Source organism: Planococcus citri, chromosome 1 (assembly GCF_950023065.1).
Source record: "Planococcus citri chromosome 1, ihPlaCitr1.1, whole genome shotgun sequence".
NCBI lineage: Eukaryota > Metazoa > Arthropoda > Insecta > Hemiptera > Pseudococcidae > Planococcus > Planococcus citri.
Genome location: NC_088677.1, coordinates 28,117,919 through 28,144,424, shown reverse-complemented (window position 1 = coordinate 28,144,424; position 26,506 = coordinate 28,117,919). Strand labels below are relative to the sequence as shown.

Here is a 26,506-nt window from a genome sequence, read left to right as displayed (position 1 = left end):
GTTTTATTTTGAGACTATTTTATTATATTGTATGAGAACTTCTTTAGTTTGCCTCAGATATTCAGAAGCTAATGTGAGAATCCGTCAATCAATAATCTAACTTTCTGACTTTCTGAGAAGTTAGAAATTTCAATTTTCATCAATTTCAACTTGCAACTAGCTTGCATAATTATTTAAAATCTTAATTTTAATTTACCAACTTGCAAGTTACATTATTACATGTAAGTAAGTATGTATTCTCAAAAAACATGTTCAAGTCCAAGTCTTCAAGTACCCATAAAAATTGAAATTTTTCAAAACTGAAAATTTTGTGGACTCAGAAACAGAAAGTAAAATCATATTATACTCATAGTGTAATTTTTCCAGACAAGCCAAAAGCTATCTGCTATTTTTCGAAATGGTCTATTTTTTCTCTTTAGATTTAGAATATTGATTATTGAATGATGGAACTAAACAATTTTTAAAACCTACACTTCATACGCTTATAATGTTCTCAAATTTTCAATTTTGTAAGAGAATATTTTTTGTTTCCTCAAATTCAAATGGTCAAGTTTTAAAAAATTTAGTTTCTGATGGTCAAGTTTTAAAAAATTTAGTTTCACTGAACTCTGAAGTGATGAAAACGGAAATTTGAATGATTGATTGAATTGAAAAATTAAATGTATAATAAAAATAAACATCGTGACGTAAAATAAAAAATTTAATTTAATTTTAAATTAAATTTTATTTATAATTAAAATTAAAATTTCTTTCCATCAGTGTTTCACTTTCTTAAGAAAAAAAAATTTTGTGAGTTGTGATTGTGAAAATAGCAACTTCTGGTGTAAAACGAGATGAAATTAGCGTACCCCACAACCCAGACCGGCAAACAGCTGATTACTGATAACTACTGATAACTGACTGAGGCGAAAAAAACGCACGAGCGTCTAGATTCATTTCCATGGCGGGTTGTAGTGGAATTTTTTTTTCTGGACTTGGACGTTTTTTCGTCTTGGGATAAACATGTTATCTTATCATAGGTATGGATACAATTATTCGTGTATAAAATGCAACTTTTTCGATTGTTCGCGGGTTCGGATGAACTTTCATGAGGTCTCAAATTAAAGACGATGAAATTCCTTATCGATTGGTGTTAAATTTTTATTATTTCGCGTAAAAATGACGATTTTATGAATACTTTTATTTCACTGATTTTTGCATACTACGTACGTCATCTTCAAACTGAAAATACTCGAAATTTTCATTAGACACATACGTATTTGAATACAGCAAAATGTTCGTAATGTTATCCTCTTTAAAATGAGCTATTACCGAAAGCTCTACATGCAACCGTTCAAAAGTTTTCGAAGTTTCAAGTTGCGAAAACAAGCTGCGGATGGTAAGTATTGATCTTTAAATTAATATTACTCGAAATTTTCAGTGGACACATAGGTATTTTAATACATCAAAATGTTCGTAATTTTATCCTCTTTAAAATGGTTGTTTACCGAAAGCTCTACCTTCAACCGTTCAAAAGTTTTTGAAGTTCAAAGTTGCGGAAAGTGGTCTAATTGTGTTATTATTATGGTTATCGTGTTATCAGTAAGTTATAGTTTTGATCAGTAACCACTTTTCGCAACTTTGATCTTCAAAAACTTTTGAACGGTTGAAGGTAGAGCTTTCGGTAAACAACCATTTTAAAGAGGATAAAATTACGAACATTTTGATGTATTAAAATACCTATGTGTCCACTGAAAATTTCGAGTAATATTAATTTAAAGATCAATACTTACCATCCGCAGCTTGTTTTCGCAACTTAAAACTTCGAAAACTTTTGAACGGTTGCATGTAGAGCTTTCGGTAATAGCTCATTTTAAAGAGGATAACATTACGAACATTTTGCTGTATTCAAATACGTATGTGTCTAATGAAAATTTCGAGTATTTTCAGTTTGAAGATGACGTACGTAGTATGCAAAAATCAGTGAAATAAAAGTATTCATAAAATCGTCATTTTTACGCGAAATAATAAAAATTTAACACCAATCGATAAGGAATTTCATCGTCTTTAATTTGAGACCTCATGAAAGTTCATCCGAACCCGCGAACAATCGAAAAAGTTGCATTTTATACACGAATAATTGTATCCATACCTATGATAAGATAACATGTTTATCCCAAGACGAAAAAACGTCCAAGTCCAGAAAAAAAAATTCCACTACAACCCGCCACGGAAATGAATCTAGACGCTCGTAAAAAAACAACACAAAACTGTAAAATTGCAATTTTCTGCTGCTTTTCCAGCATAATGTCTGGAAACGGATAAGTTATTTTGCGTTCCCTGTTTAAATTTCGTATCTAAAATACAGTATGAAATATGAATAATTGAATATAAAGATGATGAGCAACGTTTCCGTGAAGAACTGGAAGAAAAAAATGTGAGTTGAATTTAGCAAATAATATTTTCAAATTCTCAGTTTGTTTACTCATCTCGAATTTTATACTTTTTCAACTGTGCTGTTTTCAAATCAATTCCTGTGGTGTAGAATGTCAGCTCTGGAAATTTGCAATTTGCAAAGGCATTTGGAAGATGTACCCACTACCCAAGATAACGGACGCAGTATCAGCCCTGAAGAAAGCGCAGAAGATGTTTCAAAATCTGTTCGGTTGTTGGATTGACATCTCGCTCTTTCATATGGAATTGCGAATGAAGAGACAATGAAGACACTTGCAGAAAAAGTGCGAAAAATAGTATCATTTTTTTACGATACAAGGTTAGCATTTGAAGAAAAATCAGCATTATTCTACGTTTATAAAATTTTATTAGACAAAGCCAAAGGTCCACCTCCATTGTCACAAAACTTGTTTTGAGAAAAACAGCGCCTTGCTTGGTATGTGAATTCGGGTCAAAATATATTTTCAAAAAAAATTCAATCAATCAAAATTTGAACATATTTTCAGAATAGTGTTCGCTCATATTTTTCAACATTTAATCAACTATTAAATGACGATTTTTCAACTTTTAATTTGAATACATTCCCAAAAAGAATATTCAAATTTTTTTCAATCTTTTTTTCAAAATTTAATCTAAATTCTTCGTACGATTTAATGATGATTTCCTAAATTTTAATTCAAACAGAATTTCGGAATATCTACTACGAGTATTTTTCGATGTGTTTTTCAGCCATTTTTGGGATTTTTTTTTCAAGTTTCGAAATGATTTTCATATTTTTTTATTTTTTTCAACCAGTTAAAATTTGAAATACTCTACTGTGGCTAGTTTTGGGTCAAGTGCAGTACCTACCCAAAAAAATTACTTTTGTGAAAATGTTTACCCTTTTCTATTTTTATTTTGCAGGTGTCCGATTTAGATATATTGGGGGTAAGAAAGATCTCTTTGAAGTTCTGGTAGTGATCGAGGAAAAAGACGGATTCGATGAAATCTTTGAGATCGCTATGGATTTTAGTGATGATGAATATGATTCAACTCACCACATCAGCGATCGTGATTGACACGGAATGTTAAAGAAGATATTATTTGAATTCAAAGCTGCAACGGAGATGCTGCCTCACGATAAACATTCAGAGAGCGTCGTTAAATCCGGTAAATTTTAATATAACCCATTTTATGGTGCGGTTTTTTTTTTTTATCATTAGTACCTCTACCTACCTAATATGTAAATGCTCAACTCGAAGTAATACAATTTGAGGCCCTAGATATAATTATATTGGCGGGCAGACGTTTACATAAGGTTAGATTGCGTATTGTGCTTATCTACCTTTGTACTTGGACCTACTCAAATCACTACCTGTACCTACATACGTTTTTTGTTGTTGAGTAAATGAATATACATTTTTTTTTTTTTTAATCCATCGTACGTCACGATAATAATATGTAAGGCACGTAGGTAATCAAATGTGCGTGTAAATACGCTCTTTAACCCGAAACAAATTAAAAAGAAATTCAAATTATTTTTCGTTGTTAGAATTTCTCACATTTTATCTCAATTCTTTATTTATTATTCCCAGAAATATTTTCTTTTTACTTCTCGCCAAGATGAATTACTTAAATCGAATGAGATTACACATTTAAGATTGCGATTGAATACCTAATTTCGTACATTTATATGCACATTATCGGTGTTACAGATAAGTACATAATATGTAGTTCGAGTACCTAAGTAAATAATAAAATTTACAACAAGTAGCAATAAAGCAACTGCTAGGCTAACTATCTGTCTATCTGCTCAGCTGTAATTTGCAGTAGAGCTGAACTCGGTGCACGAAATACTTACATGCACATTTGTATAGCTGGCTATGGCTACCTATCTCATAGGTAGCCAGACTTACAGATAAGGAATAAAAAATATGAACTTGAACGTACCTCTACCTATAATACCTACTCGTATGTGATGTTGAAGCGAAATTTCAACCCACATAAATAATAGAAGTCATAACTATGATAACGAAACAATAAGGTTAGATAACTTTACGCTATAATCAAAAGAATTTCGGTAGATAATGCAAAATTACAATTTTTTTCTTCATTATAAACGGCGAACATTCTTATTTTATGCAAACAGACACAGTACCTAAGTAATCATAATTGATATCTTAGAAGTAAATGTACCAATCCTACGAATGAGAAGATCAACGTTCATTCGTATTAGCAGGCAATATCATTGAAAAATGTATAGGTAGATATAATTTTCAAAGTTTGCAACACTTAGGTATATTGAGTTGAATTTTCAATTTTTTTTGGCGGATTTTAAAAATACCGAAATTATTTACTTAAGATCTGACGAATTTTCAAAATTTCAACTAAGAGGAGTTCTTAAAAAACGAATCCCTTCGAAAAGTTATAGCGAGTAAAATAAGCCAACCAGTGCGGCATAAATCAATTTCTTCTCATTTTTCCGTAGCTCCTCCTCCCCCAGGCCCCCATTAATTAGGAGAACCTTTACAGCTCTTTAAGTCCGATTGACCCAAAATTTGGCTCACTGAAGAAGCAGAATCAAATTTCAAGCTGGCGACGAATTTTTGAAAATGACAAAAATACAATTGGTACCTAGGTAGGTTTATAAATTTTCTACAAAGGGGAGGTAAATATAGAGATAAAAAATCTGAAATTTGGTTTATACTCTAAAGTAGAGCTCCTCCCTCCCCCCCCCCCACCACTCGATTGCTACAATTTTCGAGTTAATCTGGAACCTTCAGCAAAAGTTGATTTAGAAAAAGTAAAATATGTGAGTGAATTTTAAATAAAACCTTAAGTAATAACGCATGGGCAATTTCATACCGAGAGCATAATCAATGAAAAAAATTTAAATAAAACCATCAAGTCTCAAAGTTTGAAAAAACTCTCAAAAAATCTATAAACAGGGGAATTCCGCAAAAATTTAAGCAGAAAAATTTCCTAAAATTTGGGGCTTTAGAAGAAAATTTTATAAAAAATCTTGAAATTTCAAGAAAAAAGGTTTCGTCGAAATTAAGAACAAAAATTTGGCAAAAAAACGATTCAATTCCTAATTTAGCCCCAAGGAGGAGAGGGAGAGCAATTAATTGACGTAAAATCATCCAAAAGTGACAAAAAAAACACATTAAAAAATGTTTGTATTTTGAGGATCTCCGGCTATAACTTTTTTTCAGAATGAGTGTACTTGAGAACCTTGAGTTCAGCCTCCTACTCGTAAAAATTCATTTTTTCTGCTTAAATTTTCGCGGAATTCCCCTGTTTACAGATTGTTTGAGAGTTCTTGAGCGTTTTTTTTTTGGACTTTGAGACTTGATGACTTTATTTAGAATTTTTTTGAAGATTTCTTGATTTTTTTTTCAAATTTTATTCTCCAATTTTTCGACAATTTCCCCCGAATTTTTGTGTTTTTTTGTACTTATCTAAGTTTTTGTGAAGTTTTCGCAATTTTATCGTTGAATTTCGTGAGTTTTTTTTTCAATAATTCTTGCGATGTTTTTTCTTAAATTTTAGTGGTTTTTACCTTGATGTTTTCGGTGGAGTTTTTCTACTTCTAATCGAATTTTTATTCTAAAATCCTCGTGATTTTTTTCAACTTTTTAAAATTATTTTGACAAAACTCTGTTTTTTGGTTCATTTTGAATTTCGCTCTTGAGTTTTATTCTTAGGGAATTATGTGAATTATGTCAATACCTATATGAGGCCACTAGAATCAAAAGTGTACTTCTCCACTTTTTTTCGAAAATGAGTTAAGTATAGTTTGATATACTACAACATGTGCCGCATCCGATGAAAATGTCAAAATTTGAATTTTGTGCCAGGAAGTATGGTAAAACAGCGTGTAAAGTTAGGTGTTGGAATCAAAACTGCACTTTTTTAATGGAGAAGTGCAGTTTTGACACCAACCTGGCAGAAATTGAATGAAGGACTAGTGTTATGCCTTGAAATTAGGCTTGAAATTGAATACATTCATCAAGTGAGGACCCTTCCCGCAAAAAACACCTTTCATTTTTATTAATAAAAATTATTTTTTTTTACTTTGAAAAAAATGGAAAATTATTTCAATTTCCAAATGAATGGTCTAAAAATGCAGTATTATTTCAATTTCTTAAACTTTACAAGATTTCCTGAACGTTTAGCACTGTATCGCTAAAAAAATTTTGATGAAATGCGATACAAAGATAATTATATTAAGTGTAAGGTTGGAGACAAAACTGCACGTCTCCAAACTTGAAGCGGCTCAGGAACTCTTATGGCAACGTGTAGGGTAAAACAAACATGCGGGTCACTATCGGCATGTTGGTACGAAAATATTAGACGTATTACCTCGGTATTTTATGTTACGATGAATGCTAGGGAGGTTTTTTGCGTTTTTCTCAAAAAGTTCAAAAATGGAGAAGTACACTTTTGATTCTAGTGGCCTCTATTTTTCAAAAACAAAACCATTTCTTTTTTCCCACATTTGAAATAAGGCACGGGTTACTGGAATATGAAATTTCATGGTCACTAAAATATTGTAGATTGGACTCCGAGGAAAAGCTTTTGTTTGAACATTTGGAGGGAGGGAGCTCCGTTTATTGGAAATTCGGTGGGTCTGAAGATGAGAAAATTGAATACAAGCTCCTTCAAAAGGAATATAAAAAATTGATCAATTGGGCAAATATAGAATCAAACTCTCACAAAGTTGCAGTTTCAAATAATATCTGCAAAACTACATGGAAGATAAATTATCGGAGTGGGACTCTTTTGAAAAGGAATTTCATTCCGAACTCTTTTTTGTGGTGAAATATTTTGTTTTATTTCTAAAACTTTTCGTGAAAACGGAAAAAAGAAAACTTTAAATTATTTTTTGGGAGAAATTTTTGGAATTTGAGGGAAAGCGGATGCCTTAAATGAAAATTTTGTGAGAACGAAAATTGTAGAGATGATATTGAGGAAAATTTTTTATTCGAAAATTTTTCTCGTACAAGCCATAGGAAAGATGATACGCTAGTTTCTAATATGGGTGGGGGGCTCTAGGAGAAGAGAGGAGAGGAAAAATGGGCACCGTAGTTGAATATTTTTGTAATAGTGTCTTGAATAAGAATTAATCATATTATGTAAAATCGTTTTTGATAGCTTATTAGTCTTGCCATGGAGGGAATCAACTTTGGGAAGTAGAAGAATTTTTGAGAAATTGGTCGCAAACATTGACGATTTTGGAAGGTTTTTACAATTTGAGATTTTTCAACTTGTAAAAAATATACATTTTTCAATTGGTCACCTCGATTTGTGATTCGACTACCCTAATCGATGAGGAATGTCGAACTTTCGATAGGATCAAATTTTTATCTAGTAAAGTTGGTTACAACGCCTTCTGGAACGATTTGAAGTTGCCGCAGGGAAGTCAACATTTACTGGAGGCTCCAGATTGACTGGAAAATAGGGGCAGTGGAATTAGGCTCGCAATATTTGGGTTAGCCATTTCCTTATACATACGACATCACACCTCACTGCGAAGAAAATAAAGCGAACCAGCATGGTACCTACGCGTTAATATTTTGCTTTTTTTTTCTTTTTCAAGGTTTCGCAGTTCCATGGTCGCGATCGATAGAGTCAACGACGAACGCATGCGCGACAATTTCGCCGAATGATACGAGATGATGTTAGTAGTACGAGTATATCGCCCTAAAGTTGGAATACCGAAAAAGTAGTCGACAACGGTAACGATACTCGTAGTCTTCGTTTTTGTTGTGGAAGTGGAACACTATGCCATGCCATGTGGATAAATTTAAAAGTGTAAGTGTAAATAATTTTAGTTACGCTAAAATAATCGCGTCCGGTACGAATACCAATATCGAATCGGTAAATAGTATAGTGTCAGTGTCACCACACCATCGCCATCGTGTAATAGGCCAATAATTCATTACTTAACGTAAGGGATACGCGTGCTAATACCAAGTAAATACCTCTACGTGATACATAATATTAAGAATGTATTTACGAGTGTTAACAAAGTGAGTAGTTTATGAGACGAGGAGTGCCGCAGATCGCAGCTACCTATCATTGTATCACGTATGACGTGCAGAACCACCTCGTGCATAGATTTGATCGCTAATCTCTGTATTTTCCCAAACTTCTGAACTGAACGAGTGGACAAATTGAGCGAAAATCCAAAATAACTGTAAAAAGAACGTCCAACCGACGAGTGCTGAATTGCACCAAATGACCATCTCCTCAGCCCTCGGGTACCTATTTAACTAGGTACCCATTAAACGAATTGCAAGTAGGTATGGACCCATAATAAACAATAAGATAGGCATAGTATGGCACATTGAGCAGATACGGTGCATAATTTAATGGTAATAACCGCGAAACGAGTAGTAGGTATCTATTATTGATAACATAAGGTATGCTTTTACAGCCTGTTGTGTTGAATCTTGTGGTGTTGGCCGTTGGGTGGTGGTGGGCATGGACATGGACATGTGACGTTAGTTCAATGGCTTAATTTCATTTGAAACGTGGTCGACTGGTCGTGGTGGTGATAGTCGCGAATCGTGCCACGCCGTGCCGGTTTCTTAATGATGTCATTATGATTTTCGCATTACGTATACCGGCATCGCGTACTGACTACAGAGTACAGAAAAATGATACCGTATGATTGAACTTTATGCGGCATGTATGTAGGTATGCTATGCTAATTGGTGATCAGTGATCAAGTTCGGAGTTCGGTGAACGGTATGAATACTCCATGGGTCATGGTATTGGTATCGTTGTAGTGTCCCAACGTCGTATATCGGTGTATCCTGCCATCTTGTGATCTTGCGGCTTCTGCGATCTGCGAATCGTTCGTGTGTTCAAGTTTTCAGATCTGACTAGTTGCACGCTGTGCTACCAGTACTGGTAGCGGTACATGTCCTCTTTGTCGCGTCGTCTTCGGCTCTCAACAGTGCTTGGTTGTCAATCGTTGAACTGCTCTTTCGTTCAGTTTCCGCTCAGTGGGAAACTATAAGGAAAGATATCTCAATTCTCGTATCATCGGCTCATACCGGTCTACTCTTCTTCGTATTGTTGTGATTCCATAGTGATCTTGGACGTTGGACGTTGTCCTTGCTGCCAGGTCCACTTTGGGGTTTCTTGATTCGTCCATCCATTGTATATGTACGTATATTTGCGATATCGCCTCTCGGTTGTACTTGTACCCTTTACCTATAGACTGGGGCTGGTCACCATTAATTGAACCACAATCACATAACAATAGGTACTTTAGCTGCATGTAAGTGTAAAAAGTTAAGAATTTGTAGCTTCACGAGTTGCTGATCCACTTCAAATCCATATCATTTTTAGCAAAAAACTTTTTTTGGGGTACTCGATGTATTTTCTGGGCACCCTGTAGTATTAGTAATAGATGAGTAGGTAGGGGTAGGTACCTATTATTGGTCAAAAGTCACGAATTTGACTGACTTTCTTGCGGTCCAAAAAATTCAGTTGGCTTTTTGTAGATATGGGTCTAATAAGTTGGGAAAGGTGTACCTAAGTATTTTCCATTTTCGCAGTTGCACAATAGCGAGATGGAGCCTGAAAGCCCCCTATTTTCAAAATGATTTTTTTACAGGTTACTACTGAACTTTTCCCTCACTCCAAACATGAGTTGACTTCAGTTTGCTGGTTCCAAAATGGGGTGCTAGTGCTCCTTAAGTTTGATTTTTGGGCGATTGTTGCTCAAAAATGGTCACGATGGGGTCACTATGTCTGGAGCCCCAAAAAATCCGTATCCATAGCTTAATGGTGTTCTTTCAACGTCCATTAAGCCAAAGATCCCGAAAAACGGATGGCGTAATAAGGCGCAGTCGAATTTTAAAGTCATGTCCCACCCCCCCCCCCCCCCCCCTTCGACTAAAAATGAATCGTCGTGAAAAAGTGACCTTGCGACCTATCAAAATAAGTTGAAATTTCGCGAAAAATTCAAATATTTCGGTGACAATGTATTTTGAGTATTTTTGAACAATTTTGAGCCCAAAATTGGGTTACAATTTTTGTGATTTTTGAAAAAGTCATAAAACGTGTCAGGTGACCTATCACAATGTGTTAAAATTTCGCCTAAAATTCAATAATTCTGACGAAACTGTATTTAGTGTATTTAGAGTATATTTGAAGAATTTTGAGCCTCAAAATCGGGCCATGAATGTCATGATTTTTGAAATTATTGAAAAAGTATCATGAGACCAATCAAAACGTGTTGAAATTTCTCCAAGGAACTCAAATATTCTGACCTTCTGACGATAATGTATTTTGAGTATTTTTGAAAAATTTTGAGCCTCTAAATGGGGTCATGATTTTTAGGATTTTTGAAAAATTGTCATGACACCAATCGAAATGTGTTGAAATTTCTCCAAGAATTAATTCAAATAGGTACAGATTCTGACAAAATTGTATTTTTAGTATTTTTGAAGAACTTTATCCTCCAAAGTCAGGTCATAATTTTTGGGATTTTTGAAACCACAAGACCATACTTCAATGAGTCATAAGTACACACATATATCCCTCCCTTTTTTGATAGTTTCCAGAAATCGATCATTGAAGCTACAATTTTTTAAAGCTAAATAAAAAACTTCGATAAAAATTTCCAATGTTTTGCTGAAATTTTAACCCATTTTATAGGTCGTTTGGCACTTTTTCAATAATCCCAATAATCATGATCTCACTTTTGGCCTCAAAATTTTTGAAAACCATTTAAAAAAACATTGATGGAGGTTTTTGATTTTCTCTTGAAATTTCGATCGTTTTTGTGAGGCCGCATTACATTTTTTCATAAATTTCAAAAATCATAACCTAATTTTGAAGCTCAAAATTTTTCAAAAATGCTCAAACAACATTTTTGTCGAAATTTTTGAATTCTTGGCGAAATTTCAAGAAGCTTTGATAGGTCACGTGTGACACTTTTTCAAAAATTTCAAAAATCATGACCCGATTTTGAGGCTCAAAAATCTTCAAAAGTACTCGAAATACATTTTCGTCGGAATATTTGAATTTCTGGCAAAATTTTAACACATTTTGAGTGGTCTCAATACACTTTTTCAAAAGTTCAAAAAACATGACCCATTTTTGAGGCCCCAAAAATGGGGCCTCAAAATTCTTCAACAATAGGTAGGTAGGTAGGTAGGTAGGTAGGTAGGTAGGTAGGTACCTACTCTAATTACATTTTCGTCAGAATAATTGAATTTCTGGCGAAATGTTAACACATTTCCCCGATTTTGAAACTCAAAATATAAAAAAAAATGCTCAAACAACGTTTTTGTCGAAAAATTTGAGGGCTTAAAAAAATTTCAACATGTTTTGATTGATCTTATGAAACTTCTTCAAAAATTTCAAAAATCATGACCCGATTTTGAAGCTCAAAATTCTTCAAAAACACTCAAAATACGTTTTCGTCGGAATAATTGAATTTCTGGCGACATTTCAATACATTTTGATAGCTTGACATAGTTAGATCTAGACACCTCGGGTAGAGGGAGAGAAGGAATTATTTGTTTTCCTATGCTAGTGAGTTTTAGAAATATCACCTAAGGAGTGAATATTTCCCTATTTTGCCTGGATAGCTCAAGACTCTCTATCTAACCAATAACCTGACTTAACTACGCAAAAATCTATGTAATGAACGTTGAAATGAATAAAACCTACATTACAATTTAAAGAATTTATTATAACGTATTTATACATAGGACTTCGGTTCTACCAATCAGTAGCCTACGTCTACTACGATCCGTCATAAGGAAGTAAAATGCATAATTTATAACTAGTACCGAGTGCACTTAATTAATTTCCTCGTAGCATTCCTCCTATTTAGGGAATGCTCACGAGTAGAAAAATAAGAAACCTATACACAAAATACACGATGAAGTCATGCAAAACACCATTAATAAAAATTAGGTAGGCATGGAATTCTCCGATTCCACATGCCTACCTATAACAATAATTAGTAATAAGCCAATTACCTTGATGATAAATGCGCTTTAACATTTACCTGAAAACTGTCCATATTGACCATCTCTATCATGGGTCCTACTAATACTAAGGACGACGATGGCACCTTAACTAAACGAGATTTCACGTAACACTTCGCATAATTTACAGGTGACCGGTTACACCTCAAACTACCGAAAAGAACTCCAATACAATTGATCATCGGATCAATTGATTGTCTAAATCAAATTAAATAAATTTCACACGCGAGGTGTTAACAAATAAAAACTTATTACTAAATGACGAAGAACCATCTTACTGCAGGAAACGGAACTAAGTGGAGAAAATGCCGCGGACTACTTGTATATATAGTTTTTTAAGAAAGTCACGTGACCAAAGGCTAAGATCTTTGTCGGCATTTCTCCCTATTTAAATAATCAACTCGCGGTCGCGAGCTCGATACAAAGACCTAACTTGTCATCATAAATCTGTCATTTAATTGATGACAAATTGCTAACTATTTTACCCTTCGTAAAGAACACGTTCTCAAACTTCTCAGTTTAAGGGGTTCAAAAAATCATCCCCCTTTAGGCGATGGAGGCAGTATGCCCTATATCAAGCTCACTTTTTTTTGACATTTTTTTCAAAAATTTCAAAAATCATGACCCGATTTTGAGGCTCAAAATTCTTCAAAAATACTTAATAAGTATAAATACGTTTTTGTCGAAATATTTGAATTACTGACAAAATTTTAACACATTTTGATTAATCTCATGACATTTTTTCAAAAATTTAAAAAATCATGATCCGATTTTGAGGCTTAAAATTCTTCAAAAATACTTAATAAGTATAAATACGTTTTTGTCGAAATATTTGAATTTCTGACGAAATTTTAACACATTTTGATTGATCTTATGAAACTTTTTCAAAAATTTCAAAAATCATGACCCGATTTTGAAGCTCTAAATTCTTCAAAAACAATCAAAATACGTTTTTGTCGAAATATTTGAATTTCTGACGAAATTTTAACACATTTTGATTGATCTTATGAAACTTTTTCAAAAATTTCAAAAATCAAGACCCGATTTAGAGGCTCAAAATTCTTCAAAAATACTTAATAAGTATAAATACGTTTTTGTCGAAATATTTGAATTTCTGACGAAATTTTAACACAATTTTGATAGGTCACGTAACACTTTTTCAAAAATTTCAAAAATCATGACCCGATTTTGAGGCTCAAAATTCTTCAAAAATACTCAAAATACATTCTCGTCAGAATATTTCAGGGTGTCTAACAGGTACTGCAGGTACTGCAAGTACTGTAAAAGTACTGCACTGAAATCCTTGGTACTGCAAGTACTGCAAAGTACTGCATTTTGCTTGAAAAGTACTGTATTTTTTCTCAGAATCATTAATTTAAAATTTTTTAAAACCCTCATGATGAATCAATCGGTGAAAATTAAAAAAAAAAAAATGTTCATTTTGTACCTCAAAAGATGGCAACACTTTGTTAAATTAATACTTGTAAAAATTTTATCGACAAATTCCAACCGATTCAAAAATATATTTTTTTTCTTTGGGGGGTGGGGGGGGGGTCAGTGTAAGCTGGATAAAAAAAGGTACTGCAAAAGGTACTGTAAAAGTACTGCATTTCTTCGGAGACATTTTGTTAGACACCCTGTATTTGAACTTCTGGCGACATTTTAATACATTTTGATAGGTCACATGACACTTTTTTCTGACTTCATCAAAAATCCCAAAAAGTGTAACCCGATTTTGGGCTCAAAATTGTTCAAAATCGCTCAAAAAATATTTACACCGAAATATTTGAATTTCTCGCGAAATTGCAACTTACTTTGATAGGTCACACGGTCACTTTAGAATAATTCCACAACGGTTCATTTCCACTCAAAAGTGGTGGGGGGGGGTTGACTTCAAAATTCGATTATGCTGAATTGTGCCAGCCGTTTTTCGCGAACGTTGGCTTAATGCACGTGAAACGAACTCCTTTTTGCTATGGATATCCCTGCATAGACCACTGGTGCCAAAAACGGCACTACAATGTTATTTCTATTTAAAAAACCACCTCGTGCCAAAAACGGCACTAAATGTATTTTGTAATTTTTGTAATACATTTAGTGCCGTTTTTGGCACGAGGTGGTTTTTTACATAAAAATAACATTGTAGTGCCGTTTTTGGCACGCGGTGGTTTTTTTTTGGTGGTCTATGCAAGGATATAATGGATTTTTTTAGGCTCTGCCCAACCATTTTTGTGCAAAAATTGCCCAAAAATCACACTCAAAGGGCATTAGCGCCCCATTTTGCCACCAGCAAGCTGAAGTAAACGTGTATTCGGAGTGAGGGAACTGTCCAGTACTAACCTGTGAACAATTTTTTGAGCTCGAGTCATTCTGAAAATCGGGATTTTTTAGGATCCATCCCCCTCCCCCTCGTACAACTGCTAAAATCTGAAATACGTCTAGTCCCATATCTACAAAAATCCAACTGAATTTTTTGGACTGCAAAAAAGTCATCCAACTTGACACTTTTTGCTATTTGGAAGCTGGGATTATAGACTAGTATCCACAATAAAGACGTCATATATCTGCAACAAATCTGCGTAGTGTGTACTGCAACGCCATTGTCGTTTTCCACCTTCACCGCCATGCCACAGCCATAGCCACAACCACCGCCATCCATCGCCACCGTCAGCACCTTTGTCTTGTTCTGTCCGTCGCGGATCGCGAGCTCGCAGATTCGCGGCCGCGGCAGTGTCTAGCCAACTGCCGGTGCCAGACGTCAGTGTTCGCGCCAGATTCAAAGATTGTTAGCCGAGTGCGGTGGCTGTACTGTGGGTAGTGTTCTGCGTGCACGTACTTTTTACTCGTTACTCATTACTGATCATTACTCTCGTACTCTGTACACAAGCTCGTTTTTGGTACTGCTATTGCGATTTTTTCTCAATTTTTTTCAAGTGCTCGAGCTCATTCCTATTCAGCATAGCCATATGTAAACTGTGCTGCGTCTACGACTGTCACCGCGTGTTATTTGATAATTGCTCGTGTACAAATACGAATTATACTATCACTATCCATCGTGATTGTGTTTCGTTCATCGTTCGCATGTTATGTCAAGTATAACTGTACATACTTGTGCTTCAAAGTTTAGTCTGCGTGCATTCGTCGCTTTTTCGCCGACGCCGCGTCGCCATACTTAATTAAATCAACATGTGAGAGTGTTTATACGTACTTTTCGGTTTTCCTAATTATACGCACGAGTTGTTAGTAAACTTTACCGCTTGTCGAATTTTAACTTTAGTTGTTTTTTTTTCTTTTTTAAATCTGTAACCGGCGACTGATTGTGATTTGGTGAGTACCTACTGCCTATTTATGGTCCCAATGTACTTCTATGTACTTATCAGTTTCTTACCTACCATTGCTCACTGGCTACAATAAGTTTAGGTGCTTATCTCAGAGTCAAATTTATATTGTCGAATTCACTAATTTCAAATCCGCATTTCGTCTCACATGCCAACCTTGCTCAGTCTCTTCTCACGTGTTAAATGATGGGACTAGGAGCAGGTATTTGTACGAATGCGAATCCACTACCTACCGGCTACCTTATACCTATCGTTAGAGTCAGCCATGTGTACGAGAACTCGCTGTCAGTATATTTTAAAAATCATGCAATGTAATCGTTTTCGTTTCAACGTGTATATGTAGATGAACAGTAATGTATGCGAACCTTATGCTGGCATTCGATTTGAATTTAAAAAAAAATACCTACACAGAGACAAATGCGCGAGTATGTCATGTCTATACCTTTACATTGTAGCTAGTACTGGATTTCGATTCGTCAACACTTCGTCATACCTTGCAGATCTGGTCTGTGGGTACCGATTTGAATGAATAGACCGGCGAGATAAACGAAACTTGCAACAATAGCATAACGCTAATGCTCGTTAATTAATCTTAATCCGTTAACACGCCTTAATGATTTTAATTCGTGGTTGAAAATATTTATGGAATTGAGTACTCTTAGGTACCTATTCTATAATATAATACATAGGTACATATATGGTTAGGTGTGTGAGGCAGTGATTTTGTTTCCTATGCGAATAGGTAAGGTACCCATTCTATTTCAATTTTACCAATCGTTTTTAAAAAATTTGACCCTGGAATAAAGCGTAGGATATTTTAAGAAAAAAAAAACACTCTCGCTAAAAACGTCTATCTATCACTAATCGTTAGCCGCCGCAAAATTGGATTTTACTCCGACCAATGAAAACGTGTTTTACGTTTCTGTAACCTCCCACTGAAATTGTGATAACACTGTTGTGAGTGTTGTGTGTTATTTTTGTAAGTTTCAATTTTCAATTTTAGAATTGCGAAAAAAAGGAGAGTGAAATAAAATATGCACTCGTTGAATATCGTCCATAACAGATTCACGAACTCCTTCGATGAATATTATTTAGTTAACTATCAACATTTTCTGAGCTAATTTACTTATTTTGTTTTTACACAGTAGTGAGTAGACTGATTTCCTGGTCTAGAAAGGAGAATACGTATTATTAATTAGAAATTTTGAGAACTATTTACTTCTGAAAAACTAAGTACTCGTATCTACTACTTTAGATGAGGAGAAAAAACAAAATGAAATAAGTAATGAGAAGAAAAATAATAAGAGAGTGAGAATACAAATCATTTTTTAGCATACACTCTTCGGCATTTTGAAAAGTCAATTCATTCTTTCTAATCTAATCGATTTCTAGATCAGAGTGATCAACTGATCATTCGTATTTGTATAATGTACCTCGATCAAAATTTATTCTTTTCAGATTGAAGAATTAAGTAGGTACCTATATCGTGAAAATTTTTGCAATGAGTTGCAATATCGCGAGCAAGATTTGCATACAGTTATTATAAGAAATGAAATGACATGATTGCATAGGATACTGCATAGAAAAATTACTCATTAGTCATTTGTAATGAATAATAATTGAAACAATTAATAAATTAATATCACAGGAAATAGCGAAATTAGACAGTATGAATCCATTTTCAAGTAAAAATTGTAAGTCTGTTAACATGATTATCCTTATGTGTGTGGGAATGCGTTTTCATTGGTCGGAGTAAAATCCAATTTTGCGGCGGCTAACGATTAGTCTATCTATCTGGTAATTGTTTTTCATTTACGCGTTAGTGGGTCAAGTTAAGATTTTTAAGACGAGGGGCTCGAGTGCGCCACTGCCCACGTGTTTGAAATTTCCGGCCATTCGAATAAATAGGTACACAATATGTCGTTCGAATGGTTTGTTTACCTGTTAAACTTAGATTATGCGAGGAACGTGCACTGAGCATATTTTACAGATTCCCGACATCCGAAAGCGACGTTTAGGAAACGTTGCCAAATGAATAATATTTAACGATTTTACTATGTCGAGGTGAAATAATGTAAGTACATCGCATTCGGAAAAAAATAGTACATTTGCACTGTAGGTACAGTCACCGATCGGACCATACTCGGTTTGTATAGTTTTTTAAGTACCTCGAGGTACATACCCAAGATGTCTAACAAAATTTCAAAATGAAATAGTAGGACTTTTGGCAGCATATTTTCCAATGAACTTACAAATTCTTTATTTGGGAGGGAGAGGGGGAGGGGTGATTCAATATTTGAAAGTTAATTTATTTTTCAAAAATTAATCTCAAAAGTTGCAAACTGAGTTTCATTAAAATCGATCTGGAGACGAAAAAAAAATGTCCAACGAAAAAATTACATCGAAGAAAATTGAAGAGAATTAAATTTCCAATCGTCGTAATGTCGTTAGTTTTTTTCTAGAATGCTTAATTTTTAATTTTTTGAAAAATTTGCAAACTGAGCTTCATAAAAATCGATCTAGAGACAAAAAGAAGCGTCCTACGAAAAAATTACATCGAGGAAAAATTGTAGAGAATTGAATTTCCAATCGACATAATGTCGTTAGTTTTTTTCTAGGATGCTTAGTTTTTGATTTATTTACAAAAAACTGAAAGGTTATAATCGGAATAAGTAGGTACTGACTTTTGGGCCACTCTGTATGACAAGAAGTATGAAAAATTGGAGGTTTTGGGAAATTGCATCATTCTGAAAAATAGTGGTTTTTAACAGTTTTGGACGCCTATTTTCCATTTCACCAGGAATTGGGAGTAGTAAACTTATTCAATTACCAATGAGTTTTCAGCCACAAATTTACAAATCTCAAAGTTGTCAATTCATCATTGAACACTAAAAATTGCCCATTTACTAATTTGATACTCAAAATTACCCATTTTCCAGTTCAACACTCGAAATTGCCAACTTTTGCCAAATTTTAAAATACCCAGGAGATAGAACTTTCCTGCTCTCTGGTTGCTTTGGGAGGAGACACGTCAATTTGGGAACTTGACAATATTTTATCATCTAATTATTTTTCGTTTTAAAAATTTTTCAACTTGTTTTGAGCGTTTCTGTACATTAAACTGTCATCATGAGTAGGTACTTTTTCAAAGTAGTTGTACTAAAAAAATGCAAATCAATATAGGTACCAAAAATTACTTTAAAAATCGGTGCGAGGCGTAATCCTTTTTCGCAACATTTCTTCAGCACTCCGCCCCCCAACCCCTATTTATTATTGAAAATATCGAGTTTTCTGCTCAAATTTCACACATTTTTTACATTTTTTGGGGATTTTTGAAATGATCAACTCTTAACAGTTCCCGTCGTAAAAATGTACGAATTGATTTAATCATTTGATGTACCCTCAAAAAATGAAAAAAATTGAAAACTTTTTTGTGCTCTATTTCAGCTTTTGATCTTAGAAAATTAAATTCAAAATGTTTTGAAATTTTCGAATTTTGCTGGAGCAAAGCGAGGGCGAAAGTTTTTGAAAATCAACAATTTGACAGGTACCAAAAAATCATTTTTAATGCATACCTACTTATGTAAGAAGTTTCTACGCTAAAATTACGTGTTTTTGGATGTTTTTGAATGAAATTTGGCGCCTTTTATTTGTCATCTTACAGTACGTAGTGAAATTTTGCACATTTTTGTGTCGTTTTTAGCAAATAGTCGCCTCTTACTTTTTAAAACGTTTTTTTTAAAAAAAAAAACATTTCTATTCTTTAAAAATACCCAACTTGAAACGGAGAAACGAGACGAAATAAATGTGTTTCATGAGCAAATTTTTTTAGAAAGTTTTGAATTTTTCCATCAGCTAAAGACTAAGTTTTAGAACAAAATTTTTTCATTAGTCCGATGGAAAAAACAACGGAATTTTTTCAAAATTGTACAAAAAAAAAAATAAGTTGATGAAGTCTAATTGAAAAAAAAGCAGGACTTGAAGGACATGCAGGACTGTTTGACACCTTGCTATCTAGTTCTAGATGAGAGTTCTCACTCGTATCCAGGGCGTTTTTGTTGGGGGGATGTGAAGAGACGCAGTTCCCTCCCCCTCCCCCCAAGGAAAGTTCAAAAATATCGAAACATTGCCATAAAAACTAAAAAAAAAAAAAATGAAAGAATTTGAAAAAAATAAATAAATTGTGGTAGCTTTTTCAAAAAATTTTGGATTTTTTTTCTGGTCAAAATTATTCAAATACAGAAATCAAGGTTGCTGCGTTGAAATTTTTGAATTTATGTACTTTCTTATGTTCCTAAAAATATTTTTTTGAACAATAAAAAAATAATTTAGGTAGGTACAGGTACTTCTATTTTTTTTTTCAAAACACAGTGGCGGGGAGGGGGGGTGAAAATCAGCGACTTACAACTTCAATTTAGTCCTCCCCTCCCCCCAGAAAAGAAATTCAAAAAAAGGCCTGCTCGTACCTATCTAATCTTTTGTACCTCTACCAACGAATTACTTCTTACCACTCTAGCTCATTCATCTGCTCACGTGCTTCAGCATTTCTATACTTACTTAGGTACGGTTATTTTGGGTCTCGAAGGTGATAAGAATTCTCGCTTCTCGGTTCATAATCTCACAATTACATTGTTTCACATTCACGAAACCTCTAGTCCTAGCAGTCGTCGTCGTAGGAAACATCCTATCTGGAATCCTGCTTACACAGTTGGATACACGTATTTCAGATTCGAGTAATAAATAGCGAAGTTTAAGAATCAACAAAACTATAGTATGAAAACAATACATTTTGACCCCCTCCTGCTCATCTCCCCCGAGCATTAGATATTATGGTTTATTTTGCGATTAGAATTGTGTCCATTCTAATTTTCCAACTTGCAACTGAGTGATTGAGTGGGTATATCCCTAATCCCCATAATAAGGTACGTGTAGGCCTATTGATGTGTTGTTGAATGTTGATGGTACATATACGAGTAATATAGGGGTTTTTGGTGAGAAAGTGATTCGCGTTTGTTAATTATGAAAAATTACAGCGTCTATAGATAGCATTTTTATCGCGATGACGAAGGGTTAATTCGTAAATCGTAAACAATGCCCTCGAGGAAATGAAATAATATTAAAAAGGTCAATTTCTATTGCGGTTAATTGTCAATATGTCACGCGTATGCCATTCTAGACGTTATATTTACATTCATGTAGGACACAATATACAACATATGTACACAAGACCAGCCGTACAATACTCATTTGTGATAAAGAGATGAGTTGAAATTGAAGAATTTGTACTCTTTTATGTTACGAGATACGACGCCGACGTCAGACTATACACAAACACAATTATACAGCTTGTATGTGTATATTTGGCCGCAGTTTAAGTCATATCTGGTGCCTATAATGATTTGTTTAATTCGGGCATTCTTTAGTTTTTTAATTTCCAAATTGTATATGTATATGTAGGTAGTATGATTTCACAGTGTTATTCTAATACTCGTACTTATTGGTTTGTTTTCAGGTACCTACTCGCATTATTTACATGATTTGAGAATTTTCTTCTCCAAATAAACGAATAACTAAATATAAAAACGAGAAAGAATTCCAAAATGAACGGGTAAGAATAGATATACAGCTGCACTAAATTTTACATAAGCAAAGGCCTACTTACCATGCATTAAAAAAAAAAACAAACAAAAAAACGAAGTGCTCTGTTACGAAGCATTACATTTTTCTATAAAAGGGTCCTGCATCCAACTTGGAAAAAGAGATCGAAAAAAATTCTCAAGTGATAAAATTTTATATCTAGCAAATTTTCATCGACTTGACTTATTTTATTTTTATTTTTCAATTATCAGTAATTCATCACCTACTTTTTCAGTTCAAATTCTCCTACTATGTAGGTATTTGTAAAATTGACAGAGATGGAGAGGTTCAATCAAAATATTGATAATGACTGAAAATATTTTGTTTGGTATCAAAGGACGACCTTGGTAAAATAATTTCTCCATGGAAGTTTGTTTTTCGAATAAAGGGGGTGCGGACTTTCCAGAAATGGGAAGGAAAGACGTGAACTTTTGGTGTATGTGTTTCTTTTTTGATTCTGAACAACTTTTATTCTCTTGAATGAGATTCTATGTGGTGTAGCTTTGGTAAAAATCACAAAAAAAAACTGAATTTGATGGGGTTTTGCGGACCTAATTTTTGAAATTGGAGGGGAGGGAGAACTCGGATCGAAATTTTTTATAGGGAGTAAAATGTTTGCAAGACTCAGATGTACAATTTTTATTTTGAAAATTTTTCGATAGTGGTCATAGCCACAGAAATAGCACTATTTTCTGGAAAGGGGGTTGGACCCTCAAGAAAGGTGCGCCTCAAAAAAATGGCATAATGGCTCATTTTTTTCTAAATACGTTCTAGATTACAATTCAATCATAAAATCGCTTTCAACAAGTATTACTTTTTTAAAAATAATTTATTCATTTTTTTTCAGCGATAACGAAAAAAATGGAAACAAAAATAGAAACTCCGGCACACTCCAGCCTGGAGAAGAGTTAGCAGCTTTAAATGAGACACCCACAACTCCTTACGATCCTCACGCTCATCGTAATATTGAACATCCTACAACGTAAGCATCCATAGTTACCTTTGCTGATTCTGGCATTTATTTGTAGAATAAATTGCCACCTCTTATATTAATACAAGAATACGAATATTAATGTGATACTGTATATCGACAGAAATACAGAAACCTTGATTCATATACTGAAAGGATGCCTGGGTACAGGTATCTTGGCGATGCCGGATGCGTTCAAAAATTCCGGATTAATTGTCGGCACAGTTGGAACTCTATTGATTGGTTATTTGTGCACGTATTGTTTGATTGTTTTGGTAAGTATGCCATGTTGGCTTCCATTTTTTTTTTTAATTAGACGAAATGACGAAAACAATTTAAAAGGTCTGTCAATGAATAATTCACTATGCTTAGGTGGCATAGGCATCTCAACCCTTACACACTCAGACAAAAATTTAGAAGTAGGTACACCAAAAAAAAAAAAATTCTTTTGATTTTTTGAATAGGACTTCATCGGTACATGAATATCATTTTTTTTTTTTTAAATAATTTCCAGCTTTCACACGTACTCGATGCCCCCTGCCCCCCCCCAAAACTATTTCGCACATGATTGGTCAATTTGTTTGATTTTCTGTAAATTACGACAAAGCAAATAACTCAATTGGGCCAATTTTAGACAGTGTGATATGATTATCTACATTCCACATAATTTATAATTGAAAGCATTTTTCTATTTTTTAAAAATTAGCATCTAATTGTTTTTTTCAATTCTCATTCGCAGGTAAGATGTCAATATGAAATATGCAAACGTGTAAGGAAACCCATAATAAGTTATCCAGATACCATGAAGTACGCTCTTCTACAAGGACCACCATACTTGAGATTTGCGGCCAATTTATCAGCGTGAGTATTTATTCAACGAACGCTTAATTTAAACACCTACCTACTCGTGCTTAATCTGTGTACACATGATACAGTAGTGGGTCGTCTTAATTTGCGAACTTTTCGTACGCTATTTTTGGCTAAATTTATCTATCACGCAGGGTACCATATTTCTCTGAGATATTCTTCTATCTTTAGTGAGAGAGAGAAAGAAAAACAAATCTCATTCAGTTTTATTTACTGTTCTGGAATTAAGGCGACATCGATTCGTGTAGCAGCATATTTCATAATTAATTTGATTTGATACTCTATAGCTTTTGACTGCGATATTTAATGTAATTTCTATTATGGATTTTTTGCAGACCCATTGTCGATGGATTTTTAATAATTTACCAACTAGGTATTTGCTGCGTGTATACGGTATTCATCGGCGAAAGCATTAAACAAGTGAGTATTTTTGCAATCCGTTCTATATTCTACTTTTTGTGATTGGAGATCGACTTTAAATAATTCGACGCGTTTAAAATATATTTATTTATTTGCGACCATTCCAGGTAGTCGATAGCTTGGGTTTTCAAATGGATACGCGAATATACATGCTGATGTGTTTACCACCGCTAGTGGCCATCACGCTGATACGTAATTTGAAATTGTTGGCTCCATTTTCGCAAGCCGCAAATTTCGCCATGTTTGCCGGATTAGGTATCCTGTTATATTACATTTTTCAAGATTTCCAGAAAGGTCCCAAAGTAGAAGATGTTGGACCTCCGATGAGATATACCTTGTTTATCGGCACAACGTTATTCGCATTGGAAGCTGTTGGTGTGGTATGTATTCGACTTGTAAAATGACTGTGCCATATTTATCTAACCCAATATGGTTGTTTTTTCATTAACGAATGTATTAAATTGCAGGTGTTGGCGTTGGAAAATAATATGAAAACTCCGAAATCGTTCGGCGGCGTGACCGGTGTTCTGAGCCAAGGAATGGGCTTCGTAGTAGTACTGTACGTATTGATGGGATTCGTCGGCTATTTCAAGTATGGAAAATGCGTTCAAGGAAGCATAACGTTGAACATTCCACAAGACGCACTGTGAGTATTTTTTCCGCGGATGTGGATTTTTTTATTAAAATTATCGCCACTTGACTACGAAGGCGTCTAATAAGCGCGTACGTCTGCTAAGTCGGCATTATTTTAACGAAAAAAATAGGTATGCGAAGTGATGTAGGATATAGTAATACGTATTCGTAGGTACCTAACTTGATAATCGATTGTTTGCTTTTTTCCTGGTACAGTTTGGCGAAAATCGTTAAAGTGATATTTGCGTTTGCCATTTACATTACGTATGCGCTGCAGTGCTACGTTCCAGTGGATATCATCTGGACTTTTTATATGAAAGAGCGTTTCGCCAAAAGAGAAAATACGCTCATGATTCAATATTGTTTGCGAATCGTCTGCGTAATAGTAACGTGTAAGTATTCGAGTAAAAAATTTCCTGAGGGGGAAAAATTAAGCGATGTTGTTTTATTTTGTGTTTTTTATTTTTCACTTTTTTTTCAGTCTTGTTAGCGGTGGCGATTCCTTACTTGAGTTTGTTCATATCATTGTTCGGCGCTTTATGTTTATCAGCGCTGGGACTTGCTTTTCCGGCTTTAATAGAAATCTGCATTCTATACCCGAATAATTTCGGAAGATGGAAGTACATATTGATTAAAAATATTATACTAATCATCATCGGAGTTTTCGCCGGCGCCTTAGGAACCGGACTGGCCATAAACGACATAGTCAAAGAATTCAATAAAGTACCCACCAACGAAACGATGAAATGTGAAGTTTAAACCGAGTGACATATCCAATGTCAACAGTTTCAAAGACTTTTAAATACCTACCCGCCTATGGACAATAATTTTTATCATTTGTAATTTTACTATCCTATTGTTTCGTTGATGTATCTACCTATTATCAGCCTATATAGCTGCCTTGTCTGTATGTTCTTTTAATTTTTCGCTTTTGACGGATTGATTATACCTATATTTTTTGTCATATGTGGGGGCATTGTTCGCAGATCGTGTGTGATTGAGATTCGCAATCGGGATTTATAGATTGTATAGGCATTTATTAGAATAGCTATGTATCTTGATCTATATAGCTATCCACTTCGTGTGTGTAGTTTCTAGTATATGTAGTTGATATTGTATTCGTTCGGCACTGTTGCTGTGTAACGTAGGCACAAATTAAACGTTAGTTTTGCCATCTTTCAAAAAAAAAAAATGATTTGAAAGTAACGTAGGTATTTATGTACTCGTACTTGTTAAAATTACGATGGGACTAAGTCCTTCATGAAAAAATGTTTACTTTTTGTCGGAGTTCTATTCGAGCTAGTAAAATCGCTAAAAAAAAAATCATTTCGGTTTTATTTGAAACCTAATTAATTTAGCTCGTAGCAAAAACACACGCCCAATCGATTAAGAATTCATGATTTTTATTTTTCGCGTTCAGTTGAGACGTTCGTGTTCGTAGGCGTTGCATTTAGCAAAGATTCTCACTCGATTCTGGTTAATGAAAACTACATTTCTCATTAATCGGAGATTTAATGCTTACTTAGGTACTTTATTTTTAATTTATTATAAAATGAAATCCCCTATTCCAGATGATACATAGATAATGAAAAACCTCTTTCTACTTATCATTGCAGCTCACCGGAATTTTTGAAATTCAAATGAAATGTTAACCTTTAAGTTTTTATACCTACCTTCGTTCACAGTTCCAAAAAATATCCTTGAAATGCCTCAACCCTCCTCCAATTCAGTTTGCGTACGCGACATTTTCTATATAATCATTCAGGGGAAAATGCACGATCTGCGTAGTCTTTCTCTTTACGTACTTTGCAACCATTACGTTGCGATTCCGAATTTATTTTATGTATATATCAGACATTTTGAAAAGTTTAATATGTATTACAGCAACGCGCAAATTCTAGCTGGCTTTTTTCCACCCTATTTTGTATTTATAATAAGCTCTCTTCAGTAATATGTTGTTCAACTATGATATCAATTAATTTTAATATGAAGAGTGTTGTTTACTCTCGTTTACCACTCTTAGTATTTTTCCATTGTTTTTGTTGTTGTCGTTGTTGTTGTTATTATTAATATTTTTTCAGGTGTAAAAACTATCAACGTGTATTAAGTATTATTACAATGAATTGGGATTTATTAATTGTTTTTTGTACTGAAGTGACTTGTTGAATCAAAATATAAAGTAAAAAAAGTAGTAACTAATAATTAAA

At 34.1% G+C, this 26,506-nt stretch overlaps 2 protein-coding genes across 8 annotated transcripts in view; one reads left to right on the top strand and one right to left on the bottom strand.

The window, feature by feature from the left end:
* LOC135831202 (uncharacterized) overlaps positions 1-26,506 on the bottom strand; it is a 572,431-nt gene that overhangs the window by 237,736 nt on the left and 308,189 nt on the right. The gene's annotated exons all lie outside the window — the stretch shown is intronic.
* LOC135831190 (proton-coupled amino acid transporter-like protein CG1139) lies at positions 2,260-26,506 on the top strand. Of its 4 annotated transcripts, XM_065343490.1 has the most exons (13): positions 2,260-2,416; positions 2,525-2,752; positions 3,337-3,582; positions 8,015-8,229; positions 21,285-21,380; positions 22,257-22,391; positions 22,504-22,654; positions 23,119-23,240; positions 23,582-23,666; positions 23,774-24,046; positions 24,134-24,312; positions 24,516-24,691; positions 24,781-26,506. In XM_065343490.1, the coding sequence occupies exons 5-13, from the start codon at positions 21,373-21,375 to the stop codon at positions 25,056-25,058; spliced, it is 1,407 nt and encodes a 468-aa protein (XP_065199562.1). In that variant the 5' UTR covers positions 2,260-2,416; positions 2,525-2,752; positions 3,337-3,582; positions 8,015-8,229; positions 21,285-21,372; the 3' UTR covers positions 25,059-26,506. The 4 variants fall into 4 exon arrangements, with proteins under 4 accessions (XP_065199562.1, XP_065199564.1, XP_065199566.1 ...); XM_065343492.1 differs by lacking the exons at positions 2,260-2,416; positions 2,525-2,752; positions 3,337-3,582; positions 8,015-8,229 and adding an exon at positions 8,244-8,391; XM_065343494.1 differs by lacking the exons at positions 2,260-2,416; positions 2,525-2,752; positions 3,337-3,582; positions 8,015-8,229 and adding an exon at positions 9,051-9,591.

Bases quoted from the DNA above. Each gene is read 5' to 3' on its own strand.
- LOC135831190 (XM_065343490.1), top strand. The intron at 23,667-23,773 runs GTGAGTATTTTT...CGACCATTCCAG, and splicing joins TCGGCGAAAGCATTAAACAA to GTAGTCGATAGCTTGGGTTT. The intron at 24,313-24,515 runs GTGAGTATTTTT...TTCCTGGTACAG, and splicing joins AACATTCCACAAGACGCACT to TTTGGCGAAAATCGTTAAAG.